The 14,020-nt window shown below is 40.8% G+C and overlaps 2 protein-coding genes across 4 annotated transcripts in view; both read left to right on the top strand.

The window, feature by feature from the left end:
- The window catches only part of Grp170 (hypoxia up-regulated Grp170 co-chaperone protein), a 534,702-nt gene extending 532,711 nt beyond the window's left edge, over nucleotides 1-1,991 (top strand). For all 3 annotated transcript variants that reach the window (XM_084606342.1, XM_084606341.1, XM_084606343.1), the window contains one exon: nucleotides 630-1,991. In XM_084606342.1, coding sequence (XP_084462468.1) covers nucleotides 630-727 — 98 coding nt within the window. In that variant the 3' untranslated portion in view covers nucleotides 728-1,991. The remainder of the gene's footprint in view (nucleotides 1-629) is intronic.
- Nucleotides 1,992-3,640: 1,649 nt separating this feature from the next.
- LOC146185392 (centrosomal protein of 152 kDa-like) overlaps nucleotides 3,641-14,020 on the top strand; it is a 37,083-nt gene continuing 26,703 nt past the window's right edge. The window contains exons 1-8 of the mRNA XM_084606334.1: nucleotides 3,641-3,871; nucleotides 5,000-5,112; nucleotides 7,398-7,477; nucleotides 8,134-8,200; nucleotides 9,994-10,237; nucleotides 11,329-11,466; nucleotides 12,647-12,786; nucleotides 13,376-13,576. Of these exons, the coding sequence (XP_084462460.1) occupies nucleotide 3,871; nucleotides 5,000-5,112; nucleotides 7,398-7,477; nucleotides 8,134-8,200; nucleotides 9,994-10,237; nucleotides 11,329-11,466; nucleotides 12,647-12,786; nucleotides 13,376-13,576 (984 nt within the window). The 5' untranslated portion in view covers nucleotides 3,641-3,870. The remainder of the gene's footprint in view (nucleotides 3,872-4,999; nucleotides 5,113-7,397; nucleotides 7,478-8,133; nucleotides 8,201-9,993; nucleotides 10,238-11,328; nucleotides 11,467-12,646; nucleotides 12,787-13,375; nucleotides 13,577-14,020) is intronic.

The raw sequence follows: 14,020 nt of genomic DNA, 5'->3' as shown, positions 1-14,020 counted from the left end.
AGAAAAAATAAAATATGTGCCTTATTCTGAAATATACACTATTTTGAAATTCATAATTCTTAAATAGTTTTACGTTGAAAACATGAAATCTGCCAGGGATTTAAAAAATTCGTTAATTTAAAAAATTCATTCATGTGGTGTTTGTAGTAATGAGATTTCACTTTAATATGATACCAACAAGTTTAATCTGAGTGCTAGTGTAATGAATCAGAGTGCCGGTATTTTTAGTTCAATTGCACTTGCTCATCGAAGACTTGGCTAGGAACAGATGCTTTGAATTTAGTGACACTCTGCTGATTTTTACACCTATGTACTGTGTGTGCGACAAAGTGATGATTGAGGTAATGCATGTGTAAATTTGCGTTACGTGACAGCAGTAGCACAGGGGCTCGAAAATGTCTCTGAACGGTTTTGCAGTTTAGAAATCAGAGGCAAGAGTTGCTTCCTGGTGCGAAAAATGACTCCTTTTCTTGTGTGCTGACAGTTAGACATTTTAATTTAGTGTGTTTAATTGTTGACAGACGTAAGCAGTGATGTAAAGGCTCAATGTTGCATGGGTGTGACCTTCAATAGATAAGAATATTTTTGTTATTTAGTCACTGAATTTATTTTTAATGTTTCTTTTGCAGAAGCTGAAGGTACTATACCCTTGGAGCCTGTGGAGCCTATGGAACCTGTTCAGCCAACACCTGAGCAAACCGAGGAAGGGGAACACACGGAACTCTGATGGATCACAACATTTCCTTATTTATGGACTTGTCACACACTGTCCAGAGCACAAAAGGCAGTCTAGAAGAGACTATTGGGAAGGGTATTATTTTCCCCATAGCAGGAACCACATTGTTGTGTATATATAAGGCTTGAGCTATTCTTTATTATTTAATGAATTAGGGGAGTAGTACTGAATGTATTCACACTGAAGGGTGCATCAGCAGAGTGTTTCCATGAAACAGAAGCTGTGTGAAACAGTCTGTGTGCTGTTTCCTGTAAGCTCTTTAGCGTGTCTTGTTTGGTGTGTCTGAACATCCGCTAGGAGGGAGTGGAGCTCGGTGAAGTCTTTTTTTTTTTTTTTGTCATTATTATTGATGGTGTTAGTGACTTTTGTCGTCAGCAGACAGATGGCCAACACATTTTTGTGTGTCTTAGGTGAAGCATGGAATCTGGAAGTCACTTCATTTTCTGCGTCAATCAAACTAAGAGGGAACATGCCGGTTGAATTGTCATCTAACACCATGGCTCTCTGGTACAGGTACCTAAGAAGAGGTTGACCAGCAGAGTTCCAGAAAAATGATTTAATATGCCGGTGACCACTATTTGATAAAGTGTTGTATAGTAGGAAGTGGTGAATATATTAATTGGTGTATAACTGGTGAGAATTGTTATGGTTGGATCATCTGAAATTTTGAGCTCTCTAATGTTTTACATGCACCAGACTGGTACACTTGGCAGGCTTTGCCAAACATCTTCAGAATGTGGATAAAATGGCTCTTTTTCATTTCAGTATGCACATTCTTCCTCATTCCAATGTTCTATTTTTTTCAAATCTTGTCTGTCACACACTTTAGCATTTCCACTTTCATGCTCATGCTGGTGGCTACTGCTAGGACTTCTGTATAATTTGTTAGAACCAGGTTATTCGATTGGGCAGCATTGATGTGTGATACTTGACTATGCCACTTGCACTTTGTCTCCATGACTGTGAGACACAAGATGCAGAATGGCTGACATTAGAGATGTTAACCAATCACGTGTGCTTGTACAAAGAGCTTTCTGGAATTCCGTCTGCACGTTGCAGTGCACTGGTGTTCACAGGCCCCACAAGTGTGTGCAAGTTGAGAGACTGGTAAAACTGTTCAGAGTGAATGACCTTGACCAGGTACAGAATGCTTATTGCAGTGTATTTTTTGCATGTTGGTTCTCTACACCATGTACATATTGCCAGATAAATGTCCCGTTTGCAAATAAAAGTTGTGGTCTTGTGGTCACCCCTACTTGTGGTATTTCTTATTATTGCTGTAAGGTAATCTGCAGTTAACTGCATCCTCCTGAAGATTCCATTTTTAACGTTTTCGAATTATAAGTCCCATTGCGAAGAAAGGCTGGCGTCCATTGTATCTTGTGGTGTTGCTACACGGGGGATATGTATTGGCAGCTATAAGAAATGGAATGAAATTGAAGTGTGATTATATTGCAAACACCTACTGGAGGTATGCTAGCTGACATCAGTACTAGTTATGAGGGCTAGTATGTAATGTAACATGGCGGTTGGTACTAGTTGTACTAGTGGAGGTATAGACATCACTAGTCAGCAAATCTGAGCGTTTAGCATGGTCTTTATAAAGTGTCTCCAAAAATTATAGCATGCAAGGTGACAGCAAAAATTTTATAACCTTTGCAGTGCTTTTTTTTTGTGTGACTAAAAATGGTTAGGCCTTGGTTACCATAACAGCTCTGGGCTGTAATGGTCATTTGCACTCAGCGTTCTGGAGTCGTGCGATGCAAGACAGACGCACGCACGCAGGCAGGCGCGACAAAAGTGGGAGAGATTAGAGGGGAGCTTTGACTCCAAAACCACATACCTGGGATCATACTACAACGGGGAGGGGGTGTCTCTGGGAGCGGCCGTCTCGCGCGACTCCATTTCGAACAGTTTCCGATTTGAAGAAAAATAATTACGAGAGACTTTAGCGACTAAAATAGTGAAAGGCGAAAGCCTGAAAAATCTCTTGTCTAGTGTTCCTGCCATCTGCAATCCCACACTTGAACGCGCGCCAAGGAACGCCAAGCGATAGCCGCCGCAAAAGCGGGACACATTGTCCACGACAGTATATGAGCCATTAAAAGCTTTTGCCTTAAAAATCTAGAGGGTACTTTGGACCACTAAAGTGCGATGAGGCAAAAGCCAGTAGAGACAGGGTGGCTGTTCCTGGCCCTATACGGGGCTGAGACGGTAGGTCAACGCCGCCTGCGGCGAGGGCTAGCCAGCCATCGAATTTTTATCTGTTGTAGGCCGTCATTGCACCCGCTATCGCTTCTGTGGTGGACGACGGCTCTTGTTGCGGCGCGCGTCTTTCTCTCCCTCTTCTTTTTCTTTCTTCTCTATTTTCTCTTCTGTCCGCACGAGGCAGCGGAGGTGGCTCAGCTACAGAGCCAGTAGCAGGCCCGTGCATCCCGTGCATCACAAGGGATGGAGGCTCGATTCCCGGTGAAGGCAGGTTTTATTCATTTACTTTTAACTCTCGCTCTCGATCAAGCGTGACACCTCTGCTGACAACCTTCTGTCGACAACGCTGAGGCATTAAAGGCTTTCGCCTTAAAAGGCTCAGCACACGCTAAATAAGCCTAGGCCGCCTAGATTACGGCGTTCTTCACAACTACATTAACAACCTATGCGTCGGCTCGGTTGTAGCTTGGTGGTCGAACACAAAATTTCGTTTTAAAAGGCGCGCTAAGACGTCAAAATAATCAGCCTTGCTTTCCTCAGGCGATGTATGTGCGTTCAGGTATTTCACTACTTTGAACAATTTTGAAAAATTAACACCAGTAATTATGATTGAAAAACACCAAATTGAAAAAAAAAAAAATTCGAAACGTTCAGATAGGTCGTTTACGCAACGCTCGCAGAAGCGATGACGACATCGTGGCTCGCTCGTCCGCGGCGTGCGTCTTGTTTTGTGTGAGCGGTCGGATTCAGATTTTTGTTTACTAAGCAATCGCGGCTACTGCACAGCTTGCTCCTCGACGTGATTGCATTTTGCTCTCGCCCGGCTGTCCCCGTTTGTGCTCCTTACAGATGGCTGGTGTCCCTTGAATCTGCGCACCTGCTCTTTATAAGGTTTCTGTGCGGCATCGAGTTGACCGGCTGCCACAAGTAAGCGCGCGTTACGTTGTAACCAGTCGTTTTGGCGAGTGTGTTCGCGCTTAGGAGGCTCTCTGTGAGCGTTATTAACGATCGACGAACGATTTTGCATGTCAACATGGTAAACGAACCGAAAGGCACTCCCAGCAGTATGAATTTATTCGTAACATGGGCGCTTGCACATTAGCCACCGTCTGCACAGGTGGGATTGAACTGTCGATTTGTTCCTTTATTTATTTATTTTAGTCCCGGAGCAATTTTGGGGTACTTTTGTTGCGATCGGGGTTGTTTAGTTCGTAGAAGCTCTGAATAGGTCGTATGTATGCAAAAGAAAATGACTCATGCATGCGGGGCGAGGGATTGGATTCAGTTGCTGTGCGGGGAAGAGGCAGAGCTGGCGGGAATTTTCTGGCCGTTTTGAAAAGATGTGTTGTGTGCAACATGTTTTTGCCTTCAACGCGATCTGCGTTCTTCACACTATGCATTAGCGGACGCATGTGTAGTGAAACCGTACGTATCTGCTCCAGAAGCATGGAATTTACATTCGAACTATGCAATGTACTGAGCTGATCGCGAATAACAATTTTTATGCATTTTAGTGATGAAATGTAGGCCGGATTCTGTTCACCAGCGGCGATGGCTCAGCTAATCCGGAACTCTACTTTAACACGAGGTCGCGGGTTCGATTCCCCGTCGTGCTTCTTAACAGCCACATTTTGACGAAGACGAAATTCGAAAGCAACCGAATACTGAAACTTAGGTGTAGGTTAAAACTCCCCATTCGAACATTTTACCGAAGCCATTCTTCGCGTTATAGTTCTCTGTGCTCAGAAACGTATCTGAAGCAAGCAAGGTTTGCGAGAGTGAATTTCATTCCATAAGCATTAAAGACAGAATATAGATTCACTGATGTACGGTGCATAAGCATTAAAGATAACAATTTACTTTTACACTTAGGTACAGACAAGCCAGTAGGGGATTAAATATTTGATAATGGGCCAGCATCAAAGTTGTTTTCTCAGACATATACTTTTTCTTACTTGTGCATGCGGATCGCAGTTTTGAAAGATTTACTACTTTTTATGCAGGAAACTTGGCTCCATGGGAGCACTTTAGGTAATATTCTTTGCTAATTTTCAGTGGAGCCAGACGTGAGCTTGCTCGATGCTGCTGGAGACCTGAAGTTTGAAATTGCCCACAATCACGATGAAGAGGACGAAGCTTCAGCGGAAGTGAGAAAAAAGGCTGAAGAGGTGTGTTCATATCTTAGAAAGTTTTTCAGTCTGCATATTCAATCTTTGATAATTAGCCCACTACATGTTGCGATAGGAAGACACACTGTTCTTTCTAATAAACATTGGCAGGCATTTTTTATTATCTTGATGCCACAAAGTAGCAGGTGCTGTTTGCCTCATGATGCTGATTCTGTACAACACTATACATGTGTAAAGCATTTGAAATGTGCATAGGTTTCCTAGTTGTTAGTTCTAGGCCTTGTATAGCAGTGGTGTCTCTATACTATTGCATATAAAGCTCCTGAATAAACTAAAGTTTATTCAGAAATAAAGTTTATTAAAGTAAACAAGGTGTAATGACACAGCTGTCACCAGGCTGGACCAAGTGAAGATGAAAAGAAGGCTTAGTGTTCATAGGACTACATGGAACCAAACATTTTTCAAAGCAGTTTTCTGATTGACAGTGTGCATACGATGTCATCCATTATTGCAAAACTAGCGTAAGATTATGGAAGTATAAAACCTCTGTATTACAAAGGTGGAGTATTTTTTAAAGGGACAGAACACTGGCCAAAATATGTCATGAGATTAGGGTGGAGATGAAAAGACCTTGCCTCATATAGTACAGATCAAGCACTACAATATCAAAGAAAAGAGGCTTTACAATTTTAATTTGCCATTAAAAATCGCATAAAAACAACCGAGGTGCTATCTAGCGGAGAAACCCTAGTACTTTCAGTGTAGCCCCCTACGTGACTACATATTAGCAAAATATCGCTGATTTTCGTAACTGCACATTGTTCTTTTTTCTTGTAGAAGTGTTATTATATTTTGCGCTCTCTGTAATGTGTCCTTAAATAAAAACCACCCCTGCTTTCGCACCGCGAGAGATCTGCTTTCAGGTTTCGCCACTAGATGGTGCCACAGTGTTTGCAATTTCGTGAATGAAGCAATGACAGTGCCCACTAAAACTTTCGTCGACGAGGCGTGCATTATTGTGCCGTAACAGCATTGAGTGTGAAATTGAAAAGGACGTTACTCTATCCGTAACAGCATTGAGTGTGAAATTGAAAAGGACGTTACTCTATGCAAAAAATGTCTGATTACTGTCTGACGAGGGAAAGTTATATCTGTTTTCGGTACATCTTTTTTGTCGACCACCAGTCGTCATCGCAATCGCTGCTCATGGTTTCCAGCATCGGACTACATAAAAACAGGCGCACGCAGTGATCGAAAATTCCCGGTAAAAATTTTCTACAGCGTTTCTAACAAAACCGTTATGGAATTGAACATTTTAGACATCAATCTTTCTACTTCGGTGAAAAAAAATCCAGACCTTAAGTCCAGTGTTCTGTCCCTTTAAACACCAAGAAAGGTATTGGGGTGCAAATCAGGAGCACGGCCCGTAGCAACACATGTAAGGAAAACTTATAGAAATATTTTTCCGGTTATGGAGGGCACGAGCAAATGCAACTGGTAGTTAAACTTTAAGGAGTGCTTTGACGAAAACTGTGAATAAGTATGCTACATCATTTCAAAGCCAATCTATTTTTAAAACACTTCAATAAATGTGTGTTGCAAACTATGATCATCTTAGTTTTGTTGGGCACTGCCGTGCTGAAAATGCTGATGGCGATGGTTTAAGAATGTTTGTGTAGACGAGGAAATGCCTGTAGAAAGCGATTTTTCTTTTTGGTGATTGATCATATATATAGTGGTGTACATTGAGTGGCACAACGTTAAAAACTTTATTCATATTTGCCCAAGTTAGACATGCTCTATGCAAAGCAAGAACGTTTACATGAGGCCTGTTCTAAAATTTATCAGGAAAAAGTTAACCGTGGCCAATACAACTCCGAACTATGTTGAAGTAGGAATAATGAATCATATGTGACACACATTACTTAAACAGTTCTTCAAAGTGCTTTTGAAGTAAAACTTTTAGTGTGCTGCACAGATGCTAGCACAGTGGAAGTTTTTTTTTTATTTTTTTTTTATACTCTTAAAATCGATTCAGTAGTGCTTGTTGGCATGTGTGTATGAGGCTAATGTTGCAAGTGCATGCGGGCGATCGATATATTGGGAGACCTGCCAACCAGTTTTGGCATCTTAATGCAACAATGCAAACACAGGGGCCAGTTGGTTGATCATACTGTGGAATACTGTGTTACTTGATAGACAGAGACAAGTGGTCTATCAAGTAGCGCAGTATTCCACAGTATCTTGCAGTTGCCCTTCCTTTGATCTGCGCAGGCAGTGTATGGTAATGAGTGCATTTTATTCTCTGTGGTTCTGTGGTGTAGTTACAACAGGCAGTGGCCAATGGGTTTGATGACCTGGAGGGACTGACTGACGATGATGATGAGGATCTTTCTACAGACCAGTGAGCCTGCTTTTGTCATTTTGCTGGAAGTAAAAAGATTGAGATGAAGATGAGATGATGTGCAAGTTTTGAGTACCAGAAAGATGAAAAATTTAAATAGATGAGCTCAATAGGCTTTCACTTTTGTAGCTTTTCTTTTGCAAAATGTGTGGAAACAGTCACGAGATGTCTTACTTCTTTTCCTGCTTACTGCTTCATTTTATTGCTAGAAATTCTAATTTCAAAAGTGGTTTTCTGCAAGCTTGAGGGAATACAGAAGTAAAAAAATGCTATTTTTGCTTTTTTTTTTAAACCTAACTTTTTCAGCTGATTGAGCAAGCTTGTTGACATTAGTTATGAAAGGCGCAAATATTAAGATTAACATTAGGCTGTTTTCTGCTAGCAAGGATCTTTGCATGAACAGTTTGCTTGCTGACACTGGCTCATTGTATGGGGGCCTGTATACTGCAGGCAATTTGAGTATTTTTTGTGTGTGGTCGTGCCTCACTGACACCTGGTTTCTGAGCACAATTATCTATGAAGGAAGTCAACCGTATCATTAATGGGAAGAAAAAAAATAATGCTTATTCGGAAAAAGGCTTTTGATGCTTGTTTCATGATTTATATTGACTGTGGCTGTATGGTTATGTACATATTTAAGGTTATTGCATTATCAGGTACTTCAAGCCTCCTGGACTCTTTGGGTATGGAGGCCCAACTTCTACTCCAGTTAATGAAGGACAGGTGAGTCAGAATTTTTTCAAATTTCACTTTTCAGAAATTCTCTAGTGCAGAGGATGAAAGAAAGAGATGGAAAGCGGTTATAGTGTTCTTCACCTTTGATCACCCGGGAAATGATTTCCTGCAATGACAAAATCATCTGATGTCAGTGCACATTAAAGATCCCCAGGATTACTCCAGAGCCCTCCGCTACAGCACCCCTTTCTCTCTTTCCGCTTTCGCTGTCACTACCCTTTCCTGGGGTTCAGGTGTCCACAGAACAAGTGTGACAGGTGCTGCAGCTTTCCTTTCCTGTGAATCAATTTATATTATAAATCAGCTGGCCCAGACCATCTCAAACTGCCATAAAACCAAAATTTGACAGTAGCTGTTGAACTACGCTCAGGAAAAGAGTGCACTCATGACATGCAGTTCACGAAAACAATGATGAGACCCAATTTAGGTGCCACTTCATGATATGCACATGTGGTTCTACATATGGGCCTGACATAAGTTGTCAAGATAAAGTATTTCTCTTACTGCATTCTGTAAAGGTTTGATGAAGCAAGTGCTATCATAGGTGTAACACGTATAAGTCATGTTGTGAAGGCTTAAAACTGTATTGCTTCTTGCATGTCCTTGCATCACCTCACCAAGGTGGTGATGGTAGTAGTACTTTGATGGTGATGCATTTAGTTGGTGATGGCTTCAGAATTTGCAGTGATCACATAATGTCAAATGTCATGCTCAACACAACTTTACAGAAGTGTGGGTGAAGGAGTTAACAAATTTTATGCAGAATTTTACATTTGCACAGAAACTCTTTGAACCATCCTAAACTGCATTTTATTGGCTATGTAATAAGCAGTGAACACTTTCTTTCAGCAGTGAAAATTATTCAGTAAATAATTGTTTGGTGGAATAATGTAGCATGGTGTAAGCTTCCTCTGATGACTTTCTGGGCATGTGGACTGCAGTGTAATCAAACTTGTATTTGCATAAGAAGCAGTGATTGCTTATTTTTGTGTGAAAATACTGAAATTAGTGCTTTGTTGTTCTGAATAATAACAATATTTACGTTTATGCTATCGATGTATTGTGTTCTCTGGCTTTCTTCTTTTTTATGTAGTCTTGATATTTGGCAATGGCTGGTGCATTTTGGGGACTAAATTTAAGAAATAGCTACATGGGGCAATATTATGCACATTAAAGGAACCAATATGTTTGGAACTGAAACAAGAAACCTCCATTAAGTGGTCTCATAGCACTTGGTGCAGACATGGGACATAAAGATACACTCAGGGAGACCTTTACTGTTTCGGTGATGCTAAGGTGTCCTTTTAATAACTTACATACTTTTTATATGAGTTAGCTTTGTTTAATATTACTTATATTCTTATAATAATAGAGAGGCAGTATTCTGTCACTGATATCGTTAAGACATAAAGTCCTGTATTTGGTATGCCATTTAACTGATTCGCTTTGTGTCCAGTGCTTAATTATCACCCTCATCAGAGAGCCATGTAGGAGCTGGAACAAAGGAAGATGGCATTCATAAGCACTTTATTTATATAAGCACCCTGACTACCCGTAAGTATTACTATAGCAAAGGGAAAAATACATCAAGAAGACTGTATGGTTAAGCAAAACCAAATATGTGAAGTATTGTTCCAGTTTTAATGTCCTTTAAGTTGCTTTAACTTACTTTAAGCTGTGTTGAGTAATAGTTCCGTTCCTTTGGTTCTAGTGATAGATTTATCCTTTGATTCTGTGGCCATCAGCACCGGTGTGACTGCTTGTGATGAACGCCATTGCAGAACCACATGAGGCAGCCTTTCACTACACCGCGATATGTGGTACGAGCCCAGCAGAATGTGCCCAGTGCTCGGATTCCCCAACATGACGTGTACACTGAAGGTTACACCAATGGCCTTGAACTTGGAGGCCCTGTCCTTCACGGCCAAGCTGAAGGTGATGACCTGAATCATGGAAGCAACGGTGTCCACCAGAATTCTGTACCGCCTTTGAACAACATGAACAACTTGCATCCGTCTCAGGGGGGTGAGTGTACATTTAATGATTCATAAAAATTAAGGTACGTCCTTAATTTTTATTCTCGTAATGCATGCTGATGGAAGTTCTGCTAAATTGGCTTATAAAAACAGCTGTTTGCACTTTTACTCGGTGTGCTGAATGCTACAGGATTTTATTATTTTGTGAAATCTGCTGTCGAAGTAATCAGCTGACATGGGGAGGTTACTATTCTTGATTTCACTGAACCGTCGGCATTGTAGGGAAGATGGACAGCAGAGCTCCCTCTTTTCGAGTTATGTATCTCACTCCATGAAAAGTAAATACTGTTGGCTGCCATTGTGAAGCTAGAGCTTATCTGTGTAGAAACTTTGGTTCTTCTGCATAATAAATAGTTTGGACCCACTTAATTGCTGGTGATGTCTAGTGGGCTGATAAACGTCTAGCCCCTAGAGTTTAGCATTTCATTAAAATCTGGCTTTGCAATCATTTATCCACTGGGTTAATGACGGGATGGACATGGATCTTGATAGAGCTAGCATCAAGCACTCTTGTAGTTTCTCATTTGTTTTTATATTAGGATACTAGAATAGAAAGCTGCAGTCAGCAGCAGCACATGGCTAGCCAGTCACCGTGATGAATAAAATTAATGTTTCACTATACTTTTGTGCTTGTAATATTTCACGTTGGGATGACCTTTTTGTTTTGAACAAAAAGAAGCTTGACCACTTCACCATGTGACCATGTCGTTGTTGCTAAGAGACAATGTGTGGCAGTTGTGAATGTTGGCAAAGCTTATCTTAAGGCTTATTTTGTATATCTAGCTACTATACTAATCAGCTTTTTTTTGGCTATTCTAATCCACAGCATTTGCATATATCAAACTCTGCTCTCAATGCAAGATGAGCACAGTCTGTTGTGCTCACAGTTAACCAAATTTCATTCACTCTTTAACTTTTTGGGTTTGAACTGCTGTGTCTGCACATTGTGATGTGCAATTTTTTTTTTACTCTTGATTTACAATATTTCTTCTTGCTGGCAGGAACTGTGAATGTTTTCTCTGTTTTGCTGTGTTTAGGCACTAGCTTAGCAAGCTTGATTTTTTTTTTTTTTCTTTCTAGATGATTTCATTCAACTAGAAGTGATGTATAAAGCCCGAACAAGAGAATTGGAAAGGCTGCGGTTGGAACTCGAAGACTTGCGCATTTCCTCTAGAGCTGAGATTGGCTCATTGAAGGAGCAGATGGCCACACTGCAAGGTGTGTGGTGACATATTTCGCTTCCTTTTTTTCTCTCTTGCTGTTTTCATTGATTTGCTAAATTCTGTGAGTGCTGACAAAACTGAACAATGAATTCACTGTGCGATCTAAATTGTTAAGTTGGGAGGCGTGGGAAGAACATTCAGGGAGCAGAAGTCTCAAGCGGAGTGTTACAAGAAACCGTTTCTGGAACACCTTAGACTAATAGGATTCTGCACTTTTGTCAGCAACTACAGCACTTAAAAAACTAGGTTCATTCCAGAATAGTTTACTTGCAGATGTTGATTGTGAAAATTTATATGCGGTAACTTTAAGCATTTTGCAGAACAGTTTGCTGTATTGTGGAAAAAAGGGTTGGCAGCTTTGCGAGAGCTTGATTTTTTTATGTTCGCTTTCATATGTGTTCTGATTGAGTTCTGTTTGAAATGTTTCTTTTTTCCTGAAACCAGTTAGGTTTTATTGCTGGATATCTTCATCTTGGATTTCAAGGGGCATTGGCATTTTCTTTTTCTGCCATTCTTCTCTCCGTTGTTTTTGGGGAATGCCTAGTTAAATGGCAGTTATAAAACTTCTACTTTCAAAATTGATTGAAAGGCTTCCATGGCAAGCCTCATTGTTATTATCATCGTTGAGTAACTGACTGCAAGATTGCACTTAGCGTGGAAAAAGACAGGACAGTGACAGAGGGCTACTGACGGAACAGCACGCTAGATTTCAACTGACATTTATTGTGCACGTAAACGAAAAACACACAATTTGCATTAGTGCACGCTCAGGAAACTCTTGTATGCTTCAGTCACTTGGGCTTGGATATGTGCTTTCACAAGTATTATTTTCATACAGTCAATCCATTTGTAAGGAGCCGCAGCACATTCGTGCCAATGTTTATTTCATTGTTTGTTCGTGCTCTTGCGATTGCATTGAGCAAGTGGTAATTTTTGGTAATTGCTCCAGCTTACCTGGTTCATGACTGCTATTTATGAACTAAATTTATAGATCACTGCCTCAAAAGCCTGCCATCTGACAGCATTGTAAGGTGGTCTAAAAGCAAGAGCTGCTATTAAAGCATGCCTGCTCTTTTTAATTTCTGACTTGTAGAAAATCAGGTTTGATACGCTGAGAGCACTTAATGAAAGTGAATTGGTATTGTGTTTCACGTTTTCAACATTTTTATTTGCAGTTAATGCACAGCTTTACCTGGAAAGGTACAATCAGGCGAATCAGGCCCTGGCAGACAAGACCACTGAGAACGCTGAACTTTCTGTCAAGGTTGCCACACTTCAAAGCCAGTTGGAAATCGAGACCAAGTGTCGAAATGAGGTTGGTTTACAAGTATACCCTTACTTTGACAAATAATGAACAGATAATCAATAAAAGTTAACAGAGATGTAAAGACAACTTTCAGGTGCCTGTTCCACCTATCCAGTTTTTCCGCAACTGGTACATAAGATAATAAGATGGCAGGAATGGCCCTCATTAGTGGGACCATCAAACAATACCGACAATAGTGTTCTCACAAATAGCTGAGCAATGAAGTTTGAAATTTGGTCTTCGCTTGTGGCATTGTCTTTCCGGCCTTTCGAATGCTTCAAGTGACTAGAACACAGGTTTCAAGTGTTATAGTACACGTACAGTGTTTCATGCACACTTTGTGCTTTGCTGCTGATGTTGAGAATGTACTGCACAATGGTAGGACCCCAGGGAAACACAAAATGCCATGAACAAAAAAAAAAGGGTGGTAGTGTACTAGAGCACCTGGTATTTGTGAGGGGTGCCTATGACAGCATTGGTCGTTCCACATTCTTGAAATTCCTTGCATTGGTTATGTTAGCGTTTCTGTTTTTTAGGATAGTTTATCTTTCTAGTTCCACAGCTTTTTTTCTGCTTGTATTGTTTAATTGTCTCGCAGTACATGGAGAAGCTGAAGGTGGCCGAGGCCACCATCAAAATGCTGCAGGAACAGGTTTCAGAGCTGAACAGCTCGGATGGCCTCGTGTTCTTGAAGCGGGACTATGAGAACTTGTTGCAAGCGCAGAAGGAAAAGCATCAAGAGGAGCTTTACAAGATGCAGCAGAAGATCAATGAATTAAGCCAAAGCCTGGCTGCAAAGGTGACCATTCAGAGACATGTGCTAAGGTGTGAGAGTGAAAATGGATTGTTTTCTATGCTGTAACGTTGCATGGCTTTAGTTTATGTATTATTTTGGTTTCTGGGGCTTTTTGGTTTGGTTTGGAAAATAGCTTGTGCTGACCTGGTGACTTGTGGTACAGGTTTGGACCATAAAAGATGTGACCATTTCTTGAGGACAGTTTGTTTAGGTCATAAATGCTGTAGCGTGGAACTGGCCTTAAGCTGCCACTGTGTTGAGTTACTCCCAAGAATGAAAGTTCCTTTCTGTGTAGTACAGTCGGACTTCGTTGATAAATTCCTGGTTCGTATGATTTCCCGTTTTATACGTTGAAAATCGCGGGCAGTAATACATCTCCCATAGAGTTACACTATTTTTATCCCATTTAATATGTTGCTGGATAACGCGATTTCGCAATTACTGCGT

Source organism: Amblyomma maculatum, chromosome 6 (assembly GCF_055883805.1).
Source record: "Amblyomma maculatum isolate TAMU_Amacu chromosome 6, ASM5588380v1, whole genome shotgun sequence".
Taxonomy (NCBI): domain Eukaryota; kingdom Metazoa; phylum Arthropoda; class Arachnida; order Ixodida; family Ixodidae; genus Amblyomma; species Amblyomma maculatum.
This window is presented reverse-complemented; position numbering and strand designations above follow the sequence as displayed.